Source organism: Psammomys obesus, unplaced genomic scaffold (assembly GCF_907164565.1).
Source record: "Psammomys obesus unplaced genomic scaffold, mPsaObe1.curated_primary_1811, whole genome shotgun sequence".
Taxonomy (NCBI): Eukaryota; Metazoa; Chordata; class Mammalia; order Rodentia; family Muridae; genus Psammomys; species Psammomys obesus.
In genome coordinates, this window is record NW_026596101.1 from 5,526,504 (window position 1) to 5,552,805 (window position 26,302).

Below are 26,302 nucleotides of genomic sequence, written 5' to 3' on the forward strand. Positions count from 1 at the left end.
AAGGAAGGAAGGAAGGAAGGAAGGAAGGAAGGAAGGAAGGAAGGAAGGAAGAAAGAAAGAAAGAAAGAAAGAAAGAAAGAAAGAAAGAAAGAAAGAAAAGTATTTTTGTGTCAATACTTTTTTGCAACCAGAGAACTGGGGAAAAAAATTGCATCTCCCTTCCCCAGGGTTTTTTTGCCAAACAAATCTAGAAAACACAATCATCCCTTGAGTATTTAAAGATAAGAAAAATAAGTCCATAGTAAAAACAGGAATCTTAACAAAATGTGAGGTTAAAAGCACATTTGACTGCAGATACTTTCTCTATCCTACAGAATCAAGAGAAGTGACCTCTAGCAAGATAGAAATTAAAACAGGTTTGTGCACCCAGCAAACTGCTATACAGTGAACCCATTACCTGGTAGAGGAGATATGTGGACTCCACTAGCTCTGGTCTCAAAGGGTAGAAGAGAACGTCAGGGGCCTGGAGCTGCCAGTTATAGCGCTCAGGGAGGGCCCCGTACCGCTTCCATATGGCATAGTAGAAGGCATGCAGGCAGATGGCGTCTTCCACATCCCCTATCAGGACCTATGAAGACAATACAGGCAAACTATCTAACGTCATAGGCAGATCTTCAAGTCTAGGGGCTGATTTCACAGAAGGATCGAGATGTCCTAGCAACCGCCCAAATCCAAAGGAGCACAGAGGGTAAGAGAGGAGAGGGAGGGCCTTTCCAGCAACTGTTTATTCTTAACAAATCTCTGCCTGCCTGCCTGCCTCGTGTGTGTGTGTGTGTGTGTGTGTGTGTGTGTGTGTGTGTGTGTGTGTTTGCGGCTTATGTATGTATGCATGGATATTCACTCATGCTTACACTTGGGAGGCCACAGCAGTATGTCTACTCTTTCAACCTCCACATAACTCCTTGGAGCTAGGCTAGCAGTAAAAAAGCCCCAGTGAACTTGTCACCTCTGTGCCCTGCCCCCACCCCTCACCCCAGCCCTGGGATGACAGGGCCATGCTGCCACCACTGTCTTTTTTGAGGTGAGTGCTGAAGATCTAAAGTCAGGGCCGAAAGGTTCCTATGGCAAGCACTCTTAACCTACTGAGCCACGTCCCCAACCCTTCTCAGAAAAATACCTGCAGTCCAGGAAAGAAGGCCTGAAGAGAGTCAATCCATGTGTTCATGAGCTGCCCACTGAACATGTTCACGTTGACATAGAGTGGCGGGTCTCCTTCCCCTTCATTGCAGGCTTCCCGGCTGTGGATCCAAAGAGCACAGGTGAAGCTGGAAAGGAAGCCTGTCGACAGAGCCCCAGCTCAGTTCCTCTTGCAGTTCACCTCTCTGTGTATCACTGCAGGAAAATTAATGCTGACTTTTCCCAACACCTTCCCTACGTCTTTGGCAGCAAAAATGCCTGTAGGTGTTCTAAATGAAGCCTTTGTGGAATAGCAAGACTTCATTACACTTACAGAAAGCACTTTGACATTTGGGTTTCAGAACACTGACATGTGACAAAATTGGTCTGTGCTGGCCTTGACCCAGTTAGGGAAGCGTGTTTTATTCTGCTGGGGTCTCTTCTCTGGTACAGAAGGAACACAATTCTGTAAAAAGTAGGCCTGTGGGGTTCTATCAAGGCAGAGCTGAGAGCTTTCTACTCAGTTTGGTCCAGTATTTCGTAAAGCTAAAATGAACTGGGTAGGATAGCGAATGCCTGTAATCACTGCACTCAGGAGTGAGGCAGGAGGGTAGCAAGTCTCAGAAGGCAAAGAGCACACTTCAGCAAGAGTAAAACTGTAATGGCAGAGAAAATTAGCACAGTCTCTACATAATAATGACATTCAAAAATCATGAAGCAATCCATATTTGCAGTTTGAGGGTTGTCTGACAAAACCACCAAAAAAGCTGTAAGAACAATTACTCTCTAGAACCCTACAGTGAGTGGGGAATAGGGGAGAGAAAGAAAAGAAAAGCAAAAGTTACAACTCTAGCCAAAAGCCTTATGATTTGGTTTTGGTTTTTTTTTTTTTTTTTTTTTTTTTTTTTTTGCAATAGTTTAAATTTTTTTTGTGTGTGTATTTGTGAGTGTCTGCATAGCCATTTAGGCATGTACATGTGGGTGCCCACAGAGGCCAGAAGAAGAGCTGGAGTTATAGGAAGCTGTGAGCCACCATATACAGGTTTTGGAAACCAAACTTGGGTCCTCTGCAAAAGTGACAAGTGCCATTGGCCTCTAAGCCATCTCTCAGCCCCCAAGAGCTCTCAAAAAATTGGTTTTACAACAGCTGATGTAGAAATGAGTTAAGAGCTTATGAAACTGGAAGCACCGTAGCTATTACTTCCATTAGCCACTTACTACATACATGTACAGAGAAACACCTAGGAGGAAAGCTTGTTGGAGAGAGCTCTGCAGCACTGCACAGCTTTTCCGCAGTCTCTACGGCCACTGTGATAGAAGTGAAACAAAAGAAAACAAAAAAAGCAGTGCTTTAAACAGACTGAGTGCAGTGGGGGGAGGGGGCTAACGGATTCCTATTATAAAGGACATTTCTGAGACTGGAGAAATGGTTTAAAGGTTAAGAACACTTCATGCGAGATCCTGGGCCAAAACCAATGACTCACCAGTTCACGGATCCCTGTCCCTTATAAACTATGAGGTACTCTAAGCCACCAGGTTTCGGGGTACTATGCTACACAATGAGCAACTCCCAAATGGCCAGCAATCAATTAAGAGAAATGGTAAATAAGAACATAAAGAGACCCTGCAAGTTTATATTAACAGAAATGGAGCTGGCATGGTAGCTCACACCTGTAACCCCAGCACATGGGATGCTGAGGCTGTTGCAGGAAGTGTTGTGAATCAGCTGCAGGCCAGCCCGGCTAAAGAGTAAGATCTCTTCTAGGTGTGGTGGAACACAGCTGTGATTACAGCACTAGGAAGCAGCAGCAAGAGGACTACTGCGAATGTGAGTCCAACGGAGGCCAGGCAGGGCCATCCAGGGACACTCCGCCCCAGCACCTTCAAATTGTAAGAAGATGGCTGGCAAGAATTGAGCAGTGAAGATGCTTGTCCTCAAACCTGAACCCCTGGATTTCATTCCTGGGCTGACATGGCAGGTGAGAACCAGTTCCTGCAAGCCATCCCTCTGACCTCCACACGTGAGTGAGCCATGGCCCAGAGATCCCTCTCCAAAAACAATACAACACCTAATCATACTAAAATAAAATAAACTGAAAGCAGGGCTGGGCAGGAACGTTTCTGAACGCACAGTACAGGGAAGACGTGATATCAGGGACACACACCCTCTTCGCAGGTAGCTCTGGATGCTCTGATACGCAGCATTAAACATCTCTAGGTCTTCTTTTTCTCCAAAAAGGATGTAAGATTTCAAGAGGTATTCGTAGAAGGAATCCAGCCCAGCACCCAAGCCACTCTGCTTTCCAACCCAATGGCCTGTCTGGATGTTCACAACATTGCCTGTGGGGAAAAAAATACACAAGGCCCTTCAGGTCTCAACCATGGCAGAGGTGGGTGGGGCAGGTAAGGCCCTTCTACTTCCTTCCCACTGCTTTTCAGCATCTGGCAGATATGAGGAATGGATAGTTGAGCCTAAAATATTTTTTTTATTAGTTCTATCAGTAACTTGGAAAATAGAGCTTATTCCATAGCACTTAGGTGTGTGTGCATGTAGGCATGCATTTAGTATTCAGCAACAGATGAAGAAGGAGGATAAACATGTAGAAAAAAAAAAGCACAGCATTTTGCTTTCCCAGCATAGTAATGCATCTGAAAACCCAATGGAGTATTCACAGCCTTTTACTCCGGATTCGCATTCCTTGGAATTTGTCCTAAAATTATGCTTATAAAAACAAATGCTCATAGCTGGGGATACAGATCAGTGGCAGAGTAGCTGCCTAACACATACAAGGACCTGAGTTCTAACACCACAAGATAGCCAGATGTGGTAGTGCACAGGTTTAAAGCATAATGAGTTTAAGGTCATTTTGGGGGCTGCACAGAAAGTGGAAGCCAGTAGATACTGCATAACAAGACCTTTATCAAAAAAAAAAAAAAAAAGAGGGATAAAACATGTATAGCTTCCAAAATAGATAACTATGAAAGCAAGGCAACAACTTGGAAACATTAGAATGATCTGCCAAATGCATACAGCATAAAACCCTTGTTTCTATTAGTAGTGTGTTATAACCAAAAAGTCACAAAAGTTACACATGGAAGGCTGAGAGGGCCTACAGGAAGCTAGGTGGTCAGCTTACTCTGCAGCCCAGGCTGGCCTCCAATTCACCATGGCTCCTGCCTGAGCCCCAGAGTGCTATATTTACAGACGTGTGTTACCACATTCAGCCTCAGTCACTTTGTTTCCATTGCTGCTATTCAATGTATAAAGTTTGTAGATAAATTTCAGAAGACAGAAATTACTTTTCAAAAACCTTTTATAAATGACCCAATATTGTCCTGAAACAACCAAGTTATTTCCAGATGCCAAAAAGAAAATATGTTCCAATAAGACAATTTTATGATGTTAAAAACCCATTTTAAAACAACACTGTTAGTTAGCAAAATATGGGTAGTTACTAAAGATGAATGTCATGATGAATACAGAGAGGACAGCGTTTGCTATTATGTCTACTACGCATGCTTAAAACTTTCTATAATCATTTTTAACATCTTGACTATTTTCAAGTGGGGGGAGAATTAATGGATGTTTAATCTAGGCTTTCACTAAAATTTTTTTTCTTTTATTTAAGGAGGGCTTTCCATCAGAAATGCTAAATTTTGTACTTTTAGAACCTTATATTAAAGCAATAAAGTTTGCCTCAGAGACAGTTCTTTTTATGGCACATCTATCAACAATAATTTCCAATGGAATATACCAACAAAAAACAAACTGAAGGGGCTTCTAGCAGCTAAACCATTATTATCTTCCATCAAACCCTAAAACTTACACTAAGCAAAGATCATGTGAAGAAAATGGACCTATTATGCACCAATGGCTGCTGTTCGAGTTATCAATTTTCAATGGCTCAGGGAAGATGAAGTAAAATGTAGTACAAAAACAAACAAACGGGACCACAGGTTCTACAGACCGACTGATGGCAGAAGGCGAGGCCCCACCTAGTAATCCTGTATCGTTGCTCCGAAGGTTCCAGAGGGCTTTCACGGCTCGTCTAGCGACCCACTCAAAAGTAGAATCCCCCAGCAGCCGGCTCAAAATCCCAAATTCCACCAGGAGAGACCCTGCTCCCGCCGTGCAGGTTTCATTATTGCTGTCAGGAGGAACACCCGTCTTCAAATTCACCTGGGACGGGAAAATAAAAAATTGTGAGGAAAGGCCACATAATGCCTTCCACCCCACACCCCAGTGCGGGGAATACTGAGCTAAGCCTTCTGGAGGCCAGTGGGGAATGGCAAGTGAAGCGTCTGCAAATCCTGTGACTCCTTGAAAGGTCCTGATCCACTGCACACAGTGTTGATCCACAGGGACTCCCAGCACACTAGGGAAGTGTCAAAATGGATCCGAGGCTAGTGTGGTGACTGCTTCCCTCTCCTTTACAGAAGCCTCCTAAGGTGACTCTGTCCTCCCCCCCCCCTCCAACATCTCCCACTTTTCCTTATAGTCACACCAACCTGACTGACTGTTACTAGTGCTTGTGGCTAGCATGGGATGGTCTGATTGACCTTTTAATCGTTTAAAAGACTTTACACTGAACAATAAAGTTAGATCTGCACCTTTTAACCTTGTCTCTGGAGTTGATTCCCAGGATTCTGTGTGGGCTCCATCACCATTCACCCCCGTTCTTCCCAGTTCCTGATCCCCACACCCCAGGATGCAGGAGGCCAAGGCAGAAGGGTCATTATGTTGAAGGCCACCCTGACTACAGGGCAAGTTCAAGGCCAACCTCGTAACAAGATCTTGCTTAAGAAAGTTTTGTAGCAGAACTTAAGAATTCACAGCGCTGAAAACTGACACCATGCATATGACACAGAGCTAACGGCCCAGGCCCACTGTGACTCAGCTCAGCACTTGTCATATTACACTCAACCAACAGGAAGAACAAAGAGTCTTACCATCTAATTATCACATTTTTCATGAAACTATCTCCTTCTGCCAGGTGTCCTTCAAGACTACAGCAGCACCAGGTTTGTGGGTTTGTGGTGTTTTGAATAAAAATGTCCCACAAAGGCTCATGTATTTGAACACCTGGTGCACAGTCAGTGGGGCTACTGCTTGAGGCTAGAGAACCTTTAAGAGATACAGCCTCGCTGGAGGAAGTGCACCATCACTGGGAGGGAGTGGGCTTTGGGGGTTTGTAGCCTCATCCTCCTTCCTGTTCACTTTCTCTGCTTCCTGTGTGAAATACAGTTTCCTGCTCCATCCCTTCCTTGATATTTTTTACTCTCCCTCTATAGCCATAAGCTAAAACACACGCTTCTGTTAAGTCACGCAATAGAAAACAAAGTAATAAGGGGTTAGAGACAAACACAAGCTATAAATGGCTTCTAACTTCAAGTGAGTTTCTAAAGACTCTCTCCTCAACAAACACAAGAAAACTGTTAGGCTGGGAGAGAAGCAGAGGCTGAGCCTCAGTATGACAGCCAATTTCATCATGAAGGTTCTGTGGTCTGGCATTTCTCCCCTGGTTGCCGAAAAGGCTGACACAATTCCCAGAGGAGTTATTTGGCTTGCTAAATCAGATGACAAAAATATATAATCTCATTCCAGATCTTGTATCTAAATCAGCATCTAATTGGCTCATCCTGCAGGCTTCACTTGCAGGCATGTGAAGCATTCAAATAAACATTCACTGAGCTCTGGCGTACACGTGAGGGATCATTGGAAAATAGATCCAAGTCAGAAACGAAGAAACATTCTCCATACTATCTAGTAACAGAAAATGCAAAACACACATGAAAAGTGAACACAGCTCTCTAAGGCAAAAGGCTAACTGCTGTATTATTGTATGTTTAGCACACAGAAGATAATCAGTAAATGCTGAAACAAGTTTTAAAAATTGGCATTACGGGACTCGGAAGATGGCTCAGTGGTGAAGAGCACTGGCTGCTCTCCCAGAGGACCTGGGTTCAATTCCTAGAACCTACATGGCAGTTTACAGCTGTTTGTAATTCCAGTTCTAGGAGATCTGACACCCTCAACCAATATGTAGCCAGAACACCAATGCACATAAAAAACAAACAAACAAACAAAAACAAAACAGTATGTTTAGAATCAATTCCTCTCCAAGGACATCACTTTTTTTTTTTTTTATAACCAGGCTCCATCCCCTTTATAAGAGTTTTAATTCAGAAAACCAGTGAATTGTGAAACACAAGGGGACAAGCCAGCCAGGTGTGGTAACTCATACCAGCAATGCTAACATCTGGAAGGCTGAGGCAAGAAAATCACAAATCCAAGGCCAGCCTGAGCTACACAGCACAGGATCATTGCTCAAAGCAAAGCAAAGCAAAACAATGCAACAAAGCAGTCACTTACCCGAGGATAGGGGATCCCTGTCTTGGTGTTTTCAAAAGCTGGCAGGAGCCGCACAGCCAGGTCATGGGCCATGTACAACAATTCATTATCATAATCCTCAATTGTCATATCACCAAAGGGCTGTTTGGAGTCAGTTATTATTCTGTGAGCTGACAGAAGGCTTCCTAGAACCCTAATGGCAGGAAGGAAAAAAATAATGAGGGCATATTCTGACAAGTGCACAAAATCCAACTTACAAATATGTCTCTACTTCTCAGACTCCACGCTGCCTGGAGCAGAGGACCTGATCCAGTGGCCTCCTATAGTCCCCTCTGTTCTAAGTGACTTTTGGCTCACTGCATTGCTGACAGGAAGAAGGAGAATCATCCATTCAACAACTGAGGATGTATCAGACATCAAAAGCATTAATTTCTTAATCTTGGGGCTTTAAGAAAGAAACGATGCCAACCAGGAAAGCTTCCACTGGTTGTTCTCAAAGGACATATTTCTGTTGGCATCACTGAATTCCTGTTGGTTAGTCTCACAGAACAAGGCGCAACAGAATTATCTAACTTCCGCAGGTCTGACTGCTGGGTGATTGATGAATTATCCCAGTGTCTGGTAAGACAACATGGGGAAGGAAATGATAAAATGAAGAGATACTGAGAAACAAAAGGCTACCTCTCAGATTTATGTCCTTGCAGATACAAAAATGTCCCATTTCAATTATTGAAAAAGGACTGCAACATTTTTCAAATAAATAATTTTTTCTTGTTTTAAAATAAATAATTTCATAACTTTAACCTCAAGGTTCAAATCTGGATTTGGACTATTGGGTGGACAATATAATTTTCAAAATATTTAAACAGGAAAAGAGTCAACTTTTCTCACTGAAGAAATCCAGGCACAAAACTGGTTATAGGCCACGAGTCTACCATATTTGGCAAAGAGTAGGTGACAAATGAGAACCATACAAGAAGAAAAACCATCAAAAGAGCAAGCAGCATTTTTTTTTTTTTTTTTTTTTTTTTTTTTTTGTGGGTAGACAGATGCAGAACTCTGTTTAAAAACATGAATGAGGAATCTGAAGGTGGTAAACAAGGAAGTGAGAAAGGACATAAATGGAATCAATGAAACTGCCCTTGAGGGACATCTCTGTTACGTACCCACTGAAACATGTGTTTCTGTCCAGTCCAAAATGTGATGATGTCCAAGCATCAAAAGTACAAGTTTCCATAAATACTAAACTAAAATGTACATGAATAGTAAAAAGGAGCCTGTACCGCCCATATGGGCTCTGGCTGAAATACCCTTAAGGGAATTAAGTGCCTTACCCAAACACACAAAAGAAGTCTTCAATCCATTTCATGTGCTACTACTATACCTTATCGTAGCCTCAAAGACTTGAACGGTGGAATCTTTGTCAAATGAAACAGTGTTGATCACTAACTTGACTGCTTTCTGGAACTCAGAGGAATTTCCCATTATCTTTAAACAGAAGAACACAAAACATCACAGCAACTTGAAACTGGAACGACAACAGACACTGCACTGCCTATGGCTTTGCTGCAGTGGAAATGGAAACACAGTTATCTCTCACATTATACTCCAGGACAGACAGCAGGCCTGACTCCTGCCACTCACTCAAGGATCCAATCTCCAAGTGGCACAACGGTGAACAAACATTCACAGGATCAACCACTGGAATGTCTGGGTTCCCGCCCCCTCCTTCCCCAATCTCTAAGCTAACCTTTATTTGCAAGGCAGAACAATTCCTAAAAGTTGTGGAATGGGAGAGAATAAGTCAGAAAATTAAAATGTGATTCTATCTCTGCTTCTCAAATAAACCCAAGACATCTGGATAACTAACTGAGCTTGCTTGCCTTCCGGATGTGTGAAGATTTTAAGGAACAGTACTGATAAAACAGCACCAAATCAATGATATTTAAAACAAAATAGGGCCTTGGGAAATAGTTCAGTGGGCAAAAGCATTTGCCATGCAAGCCTGATTGATGGCCTGAGTGCAGATTGCCAGAACCCATGTAAAAATAAAGCACAGTTTGTCCTATGACATCCACATGAAAATCGTGGTACAAACTTGCCCCCACATACAAACATGTACACACTCGTGTAGAAAAATAAATGAATGCTTAAATAATAAAAACATATAAACTGTCAGCTCTATGGCTAATACGAGCATTAACATTCCTATCTGTGGTGTGTAGATACAATGCCATAGCATGTTAGTCCCTCCTAAAAGGTTAGAACTGTCATAAAATATTGTAGCTTAGCCTAAATGATTTGATTTCACCCAAATTTCATAACTACTTTTCATAAAGACATGCACATATACGTTAATCAATCAATAACTAAATGAATGGACAGATAAATAATAAAACCAAGGAGAAATGACTCTTCAGACACTCATTCTTTAGGGTGTGCCTTATCTTCTACTGTACTGGTTTGCTATGTATTTCTCAAATCATAATATTTGCTTAGGTACAGAGCAGACATGTGCTTTCTGTTTTCAGTTCTTTCTTTTTAAAAGCTCATGCAATCTTGTTCAGGTTGCATGCAATAGTCATGGGACTATTTTCCCCTGAGAGTTCTTGCAGCATATCTACAAACATCTGTTGAAAATGCTAAGAAACAGAAAACAAAAAAACCTCAACTTAAGAACACCTGAGAAATGAGCCGACTTACTAATACATTCAAGACCAGAAACTCTACAATAAAAAAACCACCAAAGGGTCTGTTTCCTCACAGATGTTCTCCAAGAACAAGCTCTGGTGCACCTGCAGGACTGGTATGATCTCAGATCAAGCAAGGGGAAGGTGATGAAACCCAGGCACTCCGAGGTACACCCGGTAAGGTGTCACATTAGAGAGCCAGTGAGCAGATAGGAACTGGGGCAGAATTGCACAGGCCTGAGAAAGGCTGACTGCACAGGGGAGGGGCTTCCCAGAATCTTAAAAATGCTGATATGTGGCTCACACCTCTAATTCCAGCAATCTGGGGGCTAACGAAGTTGGAGACTCCGACTAAAAGACCAAAACCTTCCCCTCATTTGTGCAAAGTCCTGGGATCAATCTCCAAGTCCACCATAATATATATTATAGGTAGGGCCATTAATATATATATACATGTGTGTCTATATATGTACTATATACATCCATGCGTAACATGCATGTATATACGCACATATATATACACATGTAAGTATATAACACATATATATATACATATATTAATATGCATGCCTGTAATCACATCACTTGGAGGCTGAAGCAAGAGGAGTGCTGCAAGTGTAAGACCTTCCTGAACCTTAAGGGTCTCAAAACCTAAATGAGGACCGTAATACAGCTCCATAGATAAGGGTACTTGCTACTAAGTTTGACAACTTGAGTTTGATCCCAGGAACCCAAATGATAGGATAGACCGACTCCTACAAGTTGTCCTATGCCCTCCACCCACATGCTATGCCATGTGCACACACACCACAATATATGCAGTAAATAAATGTTCTAAATTTTTTGATTAAGTAATTTTTAAACCCCAACATAAAATTTTAAAAATAAAAATAAGTAAAATGCTGTTTTGTGATGTGGATCTCCAAGGGTCCAAATTTCTCCAGTTTGTTTGGGAACAAAGCTATTCGAAGAGTGTACCCTTAGAATACATGTTGGACCAGACTGGATTAGAACGCATTCACGTAAACAACAATCTGGAGTCCTACTATGTGCCACTTCCTGTCAAGTGTAATGGCAACATCGCTGTACTGAGCAAGCAAGGGGACAGAGAAACATAATGGGGATGGACAAGAGGTGAACTTTCTTAGGCTGTACGAGCACTTTCTGAGCCTCTTTCACAGCAGCGGCTGAGTCGGCCTCCAGCAGCGTCACCGCGGTAGCACTGATTGCAGTGCACTTGCTTGTCTGGGCACATTCTGAGAAGGGATGGTGGAGTACTTAATGGAGCGGCAAGGAAATACTGGGAGACTGAAACTGCTCTGCAACTAGAGCCTAGAAGGAAACCCAGCAGCCCTATTAGAAGAAGGGCCCAGTCCTGTTTCTGCACTCTGTAAAATGAAGGTGCACAACATTACCTCCAGCTGTTTCCAAGCTCTATAATTCTACCGCCAGCAAAACGCGAGACAATCACAGTGTAAACTTAGCTACCTTACGTCTTATACAAGGAAACAAGCAAGAGTTTGTAAAAGTACTAAGGAGATTATAAAACACTGGAAACATCCTTTGGGCACCGTGCTCTCCGGTGCTAGGCCATGAAGCACATAGACACAGTCTGCCTGACAGCATGTCCAGTGTGGTGTTTTGTGTTTATGTTTAAAGGTCTCCAGCCTACCAGGGTCAGTGAGGGATGCCAAGGGACAAGAGGGTAAAGCACTGTGCCAGCTGGCAGACCATATCTAGAGTGAACAGCAGCCAAAACCAAGAAGCAGTAAATGACAGGGAGGTTCACAGAGGAGGCCTCATGTATGGGCAGGCACCCAGACACTCCTGGGTAGCCAATACCTAGAAGCATTTTGGGGTAACTTCTGACCCTAAGATCCTCTGGGCTTTACTCCTGAAGTTCTGTGCAGTAAGTTAAAAAGAAGAATGGCAGATTCGTAAAAAGGAACTAACAGAAAATTACCCTTCAGAATGAACCCTTTAGGAGAGAGAGCCTCCCAACTAAAGCTACGACATTAAAGTTAGGAGAGATAAGTGTGCGGTAGGTGGGGTCCCCGGAAGAGAGGCAGACCACACAGTTCCAGAAAACAAACAGAGGCACTGACTCTTAGAGGTTCTTAGAGTTATGGGCATGTTTCCCACTCGTGATTTAGTCTGGTCTATGTGTGGGACAGAGAGATGGGTACTCAGTAGGACCAGAAACTTATCTTGCAGCTGCACAGGGGAGGAGGAGGGACTGAGAGACACTGTGCTCTTTCCTTTTTGATGAGCTCTGTTCTAGAGACAAAAGCTACAGAAAGGTGTGGCCCGCTTTCTGGAAAAGAGACATGGAGGCTACAAGGTCCATGTAGAGATTTAAATGAGAAACATCCCCCATACGCTCATGTATTGAAATATTTGGTCCCCAGTAGTTGGTGCTGTTTGGGGACCTTATGGGACCTCTAAGGAAATCCGAGATCCATAGATGAAAATGTGAATGTCAAGCTTCCTGATCCTGCCGCCATGTCATACTTTCCCACCATTGTGGACTACCCTCTGAAACCATTAAATCAAAATAAACTCTCTCTCCCTAAACTGATTCTATCACAGCTACAGGAAAGTACCTACGACAAATACCTGTGAAATAACAGACTACTAAATAGTAACAGTAACTAAATAGTAACAAAATCCTCCAGACTCTATTAGTACATACAATGGTTTTCTACAAACTAACCATGCATTTCTTACCTACCTTTAAAGGAAAGTCACACTTCTCCTCACTTAACCTTTGGTGCTTTCTTGCCTTCCCATAAAGGTCATTAAAATAAATAACACTCATCAAAGCCTTCTGAGTACAGCATTTCCTAGAATCCCCATTCCTAGGGGAAATGAGGAAATACAATAAACCCCCAAACACTTTATCTTAATTATCTTAATTAAAGAAAAAAAAAAAAGGCTGAACACTTACTGCAAGTGTATCCAAGGCATCAACAAGAGTCAGGGAGTAATTCCCTAGGACATCATTGATGTTCAGATTTGAACTGAAAAAGAAAGAATTAAAATTAAGCAAAGGTATTTTATGATTAAAGTGAAAGAGAAAAAGGACCATAAAACTAAACACCCATCAGAAACTGAAACTGTTCTCAATGCATATGAAGCAGAAAGCAACTGTAGGCAGAGAGTAGGGTAAGGGCCTTCTGTGTCTGTGTGGAGCATTGGTGTCTGTGGTCACAGGAGGAGGAGCTGCAGCACCACAGAGACTTCTGTCCAGGGCAATAGTGAGAAAGGCCACAGGGAAGTCTGATACAGACTGTCAACCATTTGAGATCTTTAACCTTGCCCAACTTCAAAACTCTCTTAATTTCACAATCATTAGAACTAAAGAAGGAATCCTCCTGTCATATGACCCAGCATTTCTTCATTGCTCAAACTATGACACACAGTGAAAACTAACACACCTGGAAAGGCTGGACAAACAGTGAAAATGACCTGGTGTAGCTGAAGAAATTCAGATCATGGACTTTTCACTGACTCCCTTGTCCCATTACCACAAAGCCAGAAAATTATTACAAAGGCTTAAAGGGAAAAGAAAATAATAGTAAAAGAAAAAATAAGACAACTACTTAAAGACCTCATTAACTACAGACCAAAGCAAGAAAGCCCTGCTTTCATTTCCAGCCACAGACCCGTTCACATCTGGCGCCCCCACCATCTCGGCATGCCACCTGCGCTTGCATCACCCTAAAGGTCCTTGCCCCACTTCCTTCCTATGAAAGAGGTTTTAAGGGTCACATCCCATAGGTGCACATGGCTCGCCCTGCTGTGTCTCTAAAAGACCTTTTGGGGCTGCTAAGATGAGTCAGTGGGAAAAGGCACTTAAAGCCAACCGTGGGAACCTCCACAGGACTCACAAAGTGAAGAAGAGCCCTGAATCCCACAAGCTACCCTCACCTGCACACACGCACCACAGCACACACTACACACAAACACTACACACATACACACAAACACAGGATAAAAATGAAAGGCCTTTTGTGCTTCATTGAGCAGGAAATGGAACTTTCATAAACAACTTCCACATCTGACCTTATCCAGACTTCCCAGTGGCTCTATTTCATGTGTGTTGGATACTGAGCAGGAGATATGCAACGTATGGAAAAAAAAAAAAAACAAGTTCAGAGGGGGTTATGTAGGAACCACAGCAACCAACAGCATTGGTGGAAGACTGCACTTGTTCCTTTTATTTGATTCTCTACAGAATTTCATATGATGGCAAAGGCACTCTCAGGATGAGGGTCATGGATTCAAACAGGTCACTCAAAGGCAGTGCTGAGCACACAGGAATTGCCAATGGTTGGAGGAGGGTCAAAGCACACATTTAAGTGTGTCCTCAAGAACACTCGGCTGAGTTTAAATATTTAACTACAGGACTATGCTGCTCAGAAACAGAGTGATTTCCAAACACCCACCTCACCAAAATGGTTCTCCTAGCACTTAGCACCCCACCTGAAAGGAATGAACAAGAAATCCATATTACTACTCGGCCTTAGGGCCCTCTCCTGAGCTACACCCTAAACTGTAGCAAGTGCCACCCTCCCCAGCTGCCCAGGGTCCAAGGAAGGCACTGGTAATCTGGAGCACCGGGCTCATTTCCATGTTTACTGTGCTTTTTCCTCTCAGTCCACACATAGAAGGGACACAGTGTTCAACTCCTTAAGAGCTGGGTACACAGCTACTGGTACAGTGCTTGCCTTGCATGTTAAGATGCTGGGTTGGAAGCTCCGCATCAACCCACCCCCCAAAACAACAACAGCTCCTCAATAACACTGGCCAAAAGCCAGTAACAATTTGTAAGTGTTACCAGAGTTTGTTTATTTTTAAATATATTTGTAATAACTGTGATAGTTCCAACTCTAGTTAAGAAATCCACTTAAAGATCTAGAATGTTCACTAGAACATTTTGAATTCTCTTCTACCAAATAATCCCAGCACATAGGAAACTGGGGCAGAAGACTATAACGTTCCTTGCTTACACAGTCAGACCATGTCTCAGAAAAAAAAAAAAAAAAGATAGTAATAGAAATTATCAAAATAGGGGGAACAAAGTAGAGAGTGAAAGAAAATTTCGATTTCATGAAACAACTGTTCCTGGTTCAACAGCATTTGAACAATTCCCTGCTTCCGTTTGTCAGCCCATCCTGCAGATAATAACACAGCTCTGCTCTTTGGGCACCCAACAGCTGAAGAAGTCAATCTTTCCGGACAAGGCAAAAACCAAGGGGACAAGTACGCCCATGTAAGCAGCTGGTTAAACCACAACTCAGCTCCCTCCTAATTCATTACGTGTGAATGTAAACTGGTACAACCACTCTGGAAATCTAGCTGGCGCTTTCTAAGACAATTAGGAATAGTGCTTCCTCAAGACCCAGCTATACCACTGCTAGGTATATACACAAACTTTGCTCAAGTACACAAAAGGGATATTTGCTCAACCATGTTTATAGCAGCTTTATTTGTAATAGCCAGAACCTGGAAACAACCCAGATGTCCATCAACGGAGGAATGGGTACAGAAATTGTGATATTTTTACACAATGGAATACTACTCAGCAATCAAAAAGGAGGAAATCATGAAATTTGCAGGCAAATGGTGGGATCTAGAAAAGATCATCCTGAGTGAAATATCCCAGAAGGAGAAAGACAAACACGGTATATACTCACTTATATAGACCTATAAGATATGATAAACATAATGAAATCTATACACCTAAGAAAGATAATCAAGAGAGCGGACATGGGGTAAGATTATCAATCCTCGTGTTGAAAGACAGAGGGGATGCGCATTGAACATTGACAGGAGTCTACTGAGCGCATTTGAAAGACTCTAACTAGCAGTGTTTTCAAAGCAAAGACTCATGACCAAACCTTTGGCAGAGTACAGGGAATCATAAGAAAGAAGGGGAGTTAGTCTGATGAGGAAAGGATAGGAGCTCCACAAGGACCAAATATATCTGGGCACAGGGTCTTTTCTGAGACTGACATGCAACCAAGGACCATGTATGAATGTAACCTAGAACCTCTGCTCAGATGTAGCCTGTGGTAGCTCAATAACCAATTGGTTTCCCATAGTGAGGGGAACAAGGACTATTTCTAACAGGAACTCAATGACTGGCTCTTTGGCCTCTCCACCCCCCAAGGCAGGAGCAGTCTTGTTAGGCCACAGAGGAGAGCTTTGCAGCCAGTCCTGAAGATACCTGATAAAACAGGATCGGATGAATGGGGAGGAGGTCCCCCTATCAGTGGACTTGGCAAGGGGCACGGTGGAGATGAGGGAGGGAGGGAGGGACTGGGAGGGAATGAGGGATCGGGACACGGCTGGGATACAGAGTTAATAAAATGTAACTGATAAGAAAAAAATAAAATTCAAAAAAAAAAGAAAGTTTGTAGCATGACACTCTGAAGTTCTTATTACCTCTATACAAACAAATAGAAGAGGAAAAGGAAGAGAGGAGGAAGTAAAGGACAGAGACCATGACTCGCCTATGCTAGGAAATCTTTGATCCTGTAGCTACTAAAATCAAGCAGACGGGTGGGGGCAGGGGGGGAGTGCTGCAAATACTCAACCTGTAACAGCTGTTCAGAATTTTATCTGTTCGGTGTGGGCTGAAAGGTAAAACAAATAGTCCCTGTGCACTCAAGGACTTAGAAATCCAGAGGGAAGGAAAGGGAACAGGAAGGTAAATAAACATGGTACTCAATTCTCAAACAAAGTTGAAATTCAGAATGAGCAAACCAAGAAAAATCACCTTCCATAGCTCAAGGAACACTTGAACTTGACTGAAAGATTTTTGAAAAAGGAATTCTAGAAGAAGGTGTGTGTGTGTGTGTGTGTGTGTGTGTGTGTGTGTGTGTGTGTGTGAAGGCACACACACTCGTGCATGAGAAGCTTGTGCAGGATTCCAAGTGTCCGGCTGCCTCTCTCCATCATATTCCCTGGAGAGAGGGACGTTCAGAGAACCTGGAACTCACCAGGCAGCCAGCAAACCCAGGCAGTCCTCTGGTCTCCACCCCACAGTGTTTGGATTACAAAGCAGTGACCACACCCAGCTTTTTACATGCTTGTTAGGGATTCCAACTTAAGTCTTCCTATACAGCACTCTAACCCAGCCCAGGAAGCGGCCATCTTAAACTAGCCGGTGCCCAGGAACACAGTGGGTGAGGAACCAATATTTCCTCTGTTCATTTGGAATTTTCTTTTTGTTTTAAGAAGCGGTAGGATCGAGCATGGTCACAGGCCCAAACCCCCAAATTTATAAGCCTCCCACAGGATTACAGAAATATCTAAATTTTATCCAATGTTTCAATTTGGATTCTACAACCCAACAGTAGCCAGGGGCTAGAGAGAGACTGGCTGTTTTTAAAGGGTTCAAAATCTGTTTACTTCATGTTAAATCAACACAGGGCCCAAGTGTATCAAGATAAGCATCAAGAGCCTGTGATAACAAGATATGACACAGCCAGGCAAGGTGGCCTGAGCCTGTAATCACAGGACTTGGGAGATAGAAGGCAGGCTGATCTGGAGCAGAGGTCATCCTCTGTTGCCTATTCAGTTGAAGGCCAGTGTATGGTATGTGAAACCCTGCTTCAAAAAAGAGACAAGCAGAGAGAGAGAGACAACCAGAAAGAGAGAGAGTACACATTATGGCTTTATACTGTTTTAGGTAATTTCTAATAGCAGGTTCATTATTTTTAAAATAATATTAGATAACAATAATGAATATATTTGAATTATTTAAATCTGAAAAATGTTTTTTGGGCGTGGTGAAAGTACACTTTGTAATAATTCCAGGCTGAGGCAGGAGAACTGTTAAGTCTGAGGACAGCCTGGTAGGCTCTCGTCTCAGAACATTTTTGTTGTTACGTTATTTTTTGGAGCAATCATATCGAATTAAGGGCCTCCTACATTCTAGACAAGTACTCTATCACTGAAATACATATCCAGAACTCAAAATAAAATTTTACTTTTTAACATGTGTTCGTGCATGTCCATGCATGTACATTCATCTACAGGGAGACCGGAAGATCCCCTGGAGCTCAGTTATAGGTGGTTTTGCGTGCTGAGAGCAAACTGCAGTTCTCTGTAAGAGCAGCAAGCACTTTTTGCTACTGAGCCATCTCTCCAGCCCTCAAAGTCTAGCCCTTAAAAGGACCAGGAACATAGCTTAGTAACAAATCTCTTATCTGTAACTAATGTGCCAGCCCTGGGTTCAACTCTCATTATTAGAAAAGAAAAAAAAAAGAAGAAAGAAAGAAAGAAAGAAAGAAAGAAAGAAAGAAAGAAAGAAAGAAAGAAAGAAAGAAAGAAAAGAAAGACAGTTAAAACATATCCCACTTGTTCAGGGCGAGAGTCACAAAAGCACAGGCTTGAAACACTCCTAAAAATGCCAAAGCTTCAGAGGAACTACACTACAGAGAGCAGGTACAATATATATAACTAAATAAATAAATAAAAAGTAAATAAATAGCTTTCTCTTCCTTGAATTGGCCAATATGAGGGTCTGTTCAAGGCCACAAAACCCCAGTGCTCTTTTACTCTGTCAAAAACACAAACGCTTGCCAGCTGTACGTCAAATGCCACCATCCTCAATGGCCGCTAATGCCGTCATCGCAGGTGGAGAAGGGACTTCAACTTCTACAAACTGCCACTGCACAACCAAAGCAAACCACAACACTTACCATCAACCTCTAAAAAGGCCTATGCCCTGCAAGATGCCACTGGGACCAACAATTTCAACCAACCACTATCACTTCACTTGGCTAAAGAGCCCCACGCCCCCACCCTAAATGTTCCAGAAAGTGCTTACGGTTTATTACAAAATAGTAAATAAATAAATAAATCATTAAAGCTAAGCCTGGTAACACAGGTTTGTAACTCCAGCTACTCAGGAGTCTGAAGCAAGATTGCAAATTCAAGGCCTGCGGGAGCTGCAAGTTCAAAGCCAGCCTGTTCAACCTGGCAAGACTGTCTCAAATTGATTTAGTCCAGCAGTGAACTACTTGCCCAGCATGCACAAGGCCCAAGCGTAACAGGCGCTTAGATGTTGCTTCTGCTGAAAAGCTGGCTTCTCACATGAGCCCACACAGCAACTAAAAACAAGATGAAACCCTGGCATCTCTGTCTTCCTTTCATATCGGTCTCCTTTCCTTTGGGTCATCCTGCTTTGTTAATCATTCCAGGAGAGCCTCTCTCATTCCTGAGACTGAAAGCATTGTCTTAACCCTGTAGTCATCTTACATTCCAGATGATGAGGAAAATTGTGTATGAGGCAGTACCCTAAGCAGATCACCTTACAAGAATTAGATTAGCCCCTCAGCTAGGTGACTAGAAACAGATTAACAATGTGCAGGCCCACCTTGCAAGACCTGAGCTGATACTGCAATGGCAGAGACCACACTTGACCCAGATCGCTTAGCTATACATCTCTCACACACTCTACACCAACCCTTCCTCTACTGGAACTTAAGGCTCAAGGCAGGACCATGAAGCCCAATTCACAGACAGTAGGACCCCTTATTTGTTCCTCTTCCCAGGAGGTTAATTAAGTCTCTTTACTCTGCTTTGTGCCAGTAATTGTCTCTTTAATTGGCACCTTGGGATGAGTGGCCAAGCCCAGCTTATTAGGACAGCTGGAGCCAAGGCTTTTACTATTACACACCAATTATGCTAGGAACAATCCTCAGCATGCGAGAAAGACAGAAAGACTGACAAACCTACAGAGGAAAGAGAGAAAGAAAGACTAAAAGACAGACCAAAGAAAAAGAGAGAATGACAGCCAAAGACTGAAAGTTAAGAAAGACTGAAAGACCAACAAACTAAAGAAAGAAGGGGGGCAAAAGAAGGATAAAAAGAAAGACACGTTAAGGAAGAGTCACTTTCTGAGGAAGTGCTATGTATCAGCACAGCAGTTCCTAGCCCAGAGGAGAAGAGAGAGACAACGAGATCTAAATAAAAGGATTCATGTCATGCTTAAGGTTCAGTTGGAAGTATATCAGAAATACCCTGCAAAATAGTCAAGGAAGGTTGAACCCAACAATAATCATCTATAGATTTTCAAACCTTTTTTTGGGTCTTGATGTCAAGTGTTGATGAGTCTTTGGTACACAAATAAAAATATTGTCTTTGTAAAATAATAATAAAAAAAGATCCAAATTAGGTACACACTTAAGTTGTAACTTTGAGAAAGAAAAAAAAAAAAGAAAGGGAAGAAAGAGAGAGAGAGAAAGAAAGAAAGAGAATTATGTGTTGCCATATGGGTAGGAACTGACAGAAAAGATCTACTGAAAATAATTGGTAGGATTTCTCAGTTTCCCCTCCCACATTCAATGAAATATATTCTCACAAAATAAAGGATAAAAAAAAAGGGAGGAAAGAGGAGGGGAGAAGAAAGGGAAGAAGCGGGAAAGCTGGGAATTGAAGAAAACACAGTCATAGGTACAAAGTCTCCTTGTATTTCTTCCTATAATCCCAAAAGGACGAGTGTCACTTCACAAAATGTTAGTTTTCCCCCAAAGAAACTTGGAGAAAATACATTTATATAAAAGAAAGAAGAACTGAAAATTAGCTCATCTGTGAAGAACTGCGTGGAGCTATGTCATGTGTTCAGTTCCCAGCACTACTGAAAAAAAGCAGGAAGAGAGACGGAGGGGTGATGTGGTTAGGCAAGACTAGTTCATCAGTCAGCTACAACTATGAGAAGACCCAGTCCTTCTGTGTAGCCGCTCCCTTGCCATTAACTCATGGGGGGGGGGGCAATTTTTCACACACAACCATCCCACGTTTAAAGCTCTCCTTGCCCTTTTAGAGTCATAGCTAGCTTTCCTTTAACCAAAACAAATTTTTTAAAAATGTATTGGAGAAGGTGTACATGCGTGTCGGAGTATGTGCCCAGGACAGAGGACAATTCTGGGGAGCCCCCACAGTTCTCTTTCTCCTTCCTCCATGTGGGTCCCGGGGAATCAAACTCAAGCCGTGAGCTTAGCGCCAAGCGCCCTTACTGACTGAACCATTTCAGCAGCCCGTAACTTTCCTTTTAGAAACTAAGAACCCTCCACAGCTTCCCACAAGGCGAAGGAAAATACACACGCCAGGTGTCCAAGGGTACCCATGCGTAGCGCCAGGACAATGAACAGTCCAATGAACAGTCCAACTCCACTCCCATCGAAGCGGAGGGAAACACCAGTCACCAACCGGCCTGACTGGGTCCAAAGCAGTGCACACCCTCCAGGAAGGAGGACCTTGGCTGGCTGTCCTGCTCTCTTGGACTTTGAAGTCCACCAGAGTAACCCTAGAACTCCACCTTCCCATACGTGGCTAGTGGGCTGGGTGGACTGGCTGACCTTCTGACAGTACCATCACCCTACTGGTGTTCACGATGGCGCCAAGCAATGTCAGTCAGTTCAGCGCCTCAGAGACCATCCTTGCGATCCAGATCGCAAAGCTGGGCCAGGCACCCCCTTCCCCATCCCTCCCAACTAGCCCTCCGAGGCCTAGGCAGCGGACCCAGGGAAGGAGAAACGGTAACCTCTCAACCCACCCACTGTGTCCAACACACAGGATGCCCCCTTTCTGGGAACCCGCTTCTTAATTTTTACAATAAAAACATTTGGGTGTGGCATTCTGATGAGGAGCGGGGAGGGTTCGTTCTGAAGCTATGTATTCCAAGGAAACCCTGTAGCTTGACGCCACTTAGATAATGTGTCCATCTGGACCAGCGGTATCCCTCGCCTCTACGACTGTCTCTTCCGGTCCCTGGCCCTCAGTTTCCCCACCCGCAACAGAGAACGACAGGGACAGCTGTCCTTTAAGTCTGGAGGGTCCGGGAGAATCAAGAGGACGGCAGTGCCCCGGACGGCGGGGAGGAAGAACCCCGGGCTGCGGCGGACCCTAAAGACCCTGGCGTCCCCTCGGGGAGCCGGAGGGGCGGAAGGGAGTGCGCCGGGCGTCCGGCGGGCGCGGGCTACTCACGGATCTCCGCGGTCCGGCCCCCGGCCGCGGCAGTGGATGGGGTTGAGCTCGTCCTGCGGGAAGGCGTGCGCCATGTAGTTGTCGTAGCCGAAGACGAACATGCCCCGCGCCAGGTCGCGCATCTGGGCACGCAGCTGCGGCGGGAAGGCGCCGCTGTAGCGCCGCTCGTACTCGTCCGGGCCGCAGCCGCGGCCGCCCAGAGCATAGCCCCAGTGCGCCGCGCCACACACGCCGGGCCCCGGCCCCGGCCCCGGCCCCGGCTCCGGGCCCCGCGGGGTCTCGAGCCGCCCCTCCGTCCCGCGCCTTGGCCGATGCAGCCAGGCCGGACCCCCGGGCGGACCCACTGGCTCCGAGCCGTCGGGGTCCCTCAAGCGCTGGAAGCCGAAGCTGAGCGGAAAGCGCTGGTAGAAGCCCATGCTGGGCCCCAGCCCGAAGACCAACCAGAGCACTGCGTGGAGGCCGAGGCGCAGCAGCACCAGCCCCAGGACGAGCGCTCGCCATTGCATGGTCGCGCGGCCGCCGCGGGCATTATTTTGAAGCGCCGGGCGCGTCCCTAGCCGACCGCCGCCCCGCGCGTCCGCCCGGGAGACCGCTCACTTCCCCTTTAAGGAACTCCCTCGTGACGCACCAGGAACTGGCCCATTGTCCCCCGCCCCATGGCCCGGCCCGGCCCGCCAGGCCCCGCGTTCGCCCGCCGGCCGCCCGGGATTGGCCTCGCGCGGGCCCGGCCTCGAGGGGCGCGGCCGGGGACCCCCTCCCGCTCTATAGGTCGCCGGGACCCCAAGGCCCCGCCCCGCCGCCGGGCCACGCCCTCTGGGCGGATCCCAGTCGGGTCCAGCTGGCGTGGCGAGCCTAGGTCGCTGCGGCTCTTTGGGGAAAGAACTTCCAACCAATGGAAGCGCGGCAAGGGAGCTCCTAGAGCCGGACACTGACGCGGCCCCAGACCCGCCCTAGCTCCGGTAAATGATGCCCCTGGGCGGAATGTTTCTTGGTATGAGGATAGATGGGAGAAAGCGCCTCCAGGTCTGGAGTGTAAGGGGTGAGAAAGTTAAGGCCCTTGAGACAAAGGTACCTGCGCATTTTTAGGAAAGGTTTTTAATTTGGTGGGAGTGAGACCCCATCTCTCTGGCTCAGACTGCCCGAAATGCCATCCAGTTTTTGTTGTTGTTTTCTGGAACGCCTTAACTTGGAAAAATCATTCATGATACTTACTATACTCCGAGAACCCAACCTATCTCAACAGGGCGAGGCGAGAGAACTATCTAAACATCTCTCCTGTTCTTCCCGTCTCCGCAGTGTAGGACAGCAGCAACTTTGGAAATGTAAGGCAGATTTGGAGTTTAAATCCTAACCCCTATAATTAAGAAGGTTAGATTTCATTTCTTAAGGCTTTCAACGCGCGGAGCGTCTGTAAATGTTTTTTGCCTTCCCTCAGTTTCACCTTGTGTCTATCAAACTTAAAAGGGGGAAGTAAACAAGTCACTAATCATCAAGGCAGTGATGGGGAGGATTTCAGTCAGTCTTAGCACATTCTTCTTCCATTTTCAGGGTCGTGGTAGCTCCTGCAATGTGATAGGGTACAAGAGAGCAGCTAGCAACAGTGAAGTTCTTTGGGTTAGCAGAGGGATTTTTGTTTGTTTTGAGAGACAAAGGCCCAAGCAGTATACAAAATAACAATAATTTTGAAAAATTAAAAAGTGACTGGGGTAATTTCTGGAAGTCCAGGTCATTTCAGCTCTAGAACCTTAACTATTAGATTCCATCTCCCAGCAGCTGACACAACTGACTGTGAGCATTAAATATGTGCTTTGTTTCCTCCTTAAGCTACTTTTGTGCAAAATTTAGGTTAAATTCATCTTGCACTCTAGTGAGCTGTCAACCACACTGATGACAATGCCTGTTCTCACATTACAGAGAAGCCCTAAAAAAAAAAAAAAAAAAGTCTAACAACGAGAGAAAACCAACTTATGAAAAATGCTTTTCATAGCACAACAGACATTAGGTGCAGGTAGAACAGGTTTTCAGGACACTATTATGTATTACTATCTTATCTTCATAGAAAACACTAAAAATGGAGTATCTGTGACTGGCCCTTTAGACTAGGACTTCTCAAATTGAATGTAGCTGATGAAGTTGAGACATCTGTATCAGATAATCCAGCCTTAAATATAAAAACAAAAAATTCTGAGAATCTCACTACCCAGCCCCAGTTGGCTCCAACTTGTGATCCTCCTACCTCAGCTTGCAAATGCTGAGATTACAGGTTTAAACCACCATACATAGCTTTAAAAAAAGAATAATAATAATAGGTTTTTCCAAATACATTCTCATAAGGGCATCACAGGATTGACATGAAAATGTCACTTTCATTTTAAGAACAGCTTTACTGTGCAGCTCCAAAGAGACAGCTGAGAATCCAGTGAGAATCTTGCCTGAGCAACCCTGCTAAGTTAGTTTCTGCAACCTGTTTCCGCAGCTGCAACATATTCCGTTTTGTTTTAAGATCAGAACAGTACTTATCACAAATTCTCATACACTCAAATAAAAGACTTGCAATAGTGGGCCCTGTTAATGAGATTTTATTTTGCATGAAGAAAATAAGAAACCGGTATGTTGCCAGGCAGAGGCAACTTTTATGTGGGTGAGGTCAAGACAATGTCTTGTGGACTGTTAATTTCTAAAACAAGTGACTTGACTTATTAAAAGTTAACTTTTTCAGCCAGCTGTGGTGGCACACACCTTTAATCCCAGCACTTCAGAATCAGAGGCAAGTAGATTCCTGTGAGTTAGAGGCAGCCTGGTCTTTTTTTTTTTTTTTAGATTTGTTTGTTTATTATTTACATGTACACCTGCATGCCATCATTCTAGACGGTTGTGAACAACTGCTGGGAAATGAACTCAGGACCTTTGGAAGAGCAGCTAGTATTCTTAACCTCTGAGCCAGCTCTCCAGCCCCGGCCTGATCTTTATAGGAAGTTCAGGTAATCAAACAGTGAAACTATGTCTCAAAAAAGTTAATTTACTAAACAACATATAACAGAGATGAGCAATTAAGGGCAGCACATACCTCAAGTTTTACTCAGGATGCTAAAGCTGAGGCCTGCCTTGACACCAAGACTATGACAAGCCTGAGCAGCACAGTGAGTCCACTGCTCCAAAATAAACAAGCAAAAGGCAGTGAGCTTCCTTCCTCTCCAGCAGTTCTAACTGCCATACCAAATGCTGCACCCACACATGTTGACCTTGTATGTACCATACCCCCAGCACTTTTTATTATTTATACTGCCACAAAGAGAAAACACCTTAATGTTCACTCTTTATGTGAACTGTGTCAAATGGTATAAGAGACAATAGCAATTTGAGTTTCTCTTTGCAGAATGGGAATAGAAGTTATAAAATTAGAAATAGTAATAAAACACAGAAACAAAATAACCCACTGGGTGGGACATATTGTGTAACAACTGAGGACAGACCACTGTTGCAGATGACTGGGGTGGGGAGAGCACAATAATGACCAACTGGCTGATGTTCTGCTTCCCATGTCAAAAGCGAAGATCAATGTCACTTGGTTCTCTCCTGGCCTCGCTTGTATTTTCTAAGTCTTCCAGGTTTCTCAAGCTGCTGAACCTACAGCAGCTACAAAGTGTTACATATTCTAAACAGCTTAGTCCCAAATTCCTAGTAGGAATGTTTCCTCAATGGATACAGAGTAAAACCGCCTGTAACTTGTGCCTTTCTAAGAATGTAAGCCTGTAGGTTTTAACAGTACTTCCTTCTAAGTTGTTGCATCTTTCTATAAACTAGCCCTTCACTACAATAAAACAAGTGGGGAAAAGTAAACATTTTTATATTTTCAAGTAGATGGCACATAAATCACTGTCACTAGGCGTGTGGGCACTGTGTGTCTGCTCTAGCTACTATCCACACTTCTAATCTGCCAGAATGGCTGTGAGTGGCTCTGTTAAAAATCCTCCTCATTGGAAAGCTGGGTCTTCAGCAACTCAACAGGGACACTACCAGTTAGTGACAAAGAAAAGAAAGCATCCCTAAGTGTCAAAGTGACACTCTTCACGATCAGGCTACATTAGCATGTTAAGCTGAGATCTCTTCCACACATCCCATCCTTTTACCAATGCATGAT

General features: G+C 44.1%; 1 protein-coding gene across 2 annotated transcripts in view; it reads right to left on the minus strand.

Moving 5' to 3' along the window:
• Nucleotides 1-22,768, minus strand: part of Edem1 (ER degradation enhancing alpha-mannosidase like protein 1) — a 32,935-nt gene extending 10,167 nt beyond the window's left edge. Inside the window, exons 1-8 of one of the 2 annotated variants that reach the window (XM_055628520.1) lie at nt 22,162-22,768; nt 13,106-13,178; nt 8,853-8,956; nt 7,490-7,661; nt 5,113-5,296; nt 3,282-3,456; nt 1,118-1,238; nt 398-568 (exon numbers count right to left, since the gene is read on the minus strand). In XM_055628520.1, the coding sequence (XP_055484495.1) occupies nt 398-568; nt 1,118-1,238; nt 3,282-3,456; nt 5,113-5,296; nt 7,490-7,661; nt 8,853-8,956; nt 13,106-13,178; nt 22,162-22,667 (1,506 nt within the window). In that variant the 5' untranslated portion in view covers nt 22,668-22,768. Of the gene's footprint in view, nt 1-397; nt 569-1,117; nt 1,266-3,281; nt 3,457-5,112; nt 5,297-7,489; nt 7,662-8,852; nt 8,957-13,105; nt 13,179-22,161 lie in introns of both variants that reach the window. The other variant, XM_055628519.1, reaches the window with a different exon arrangement.
• Nucleotides 22,769-26,302: the final 3,534 nt, after the last annotated feature.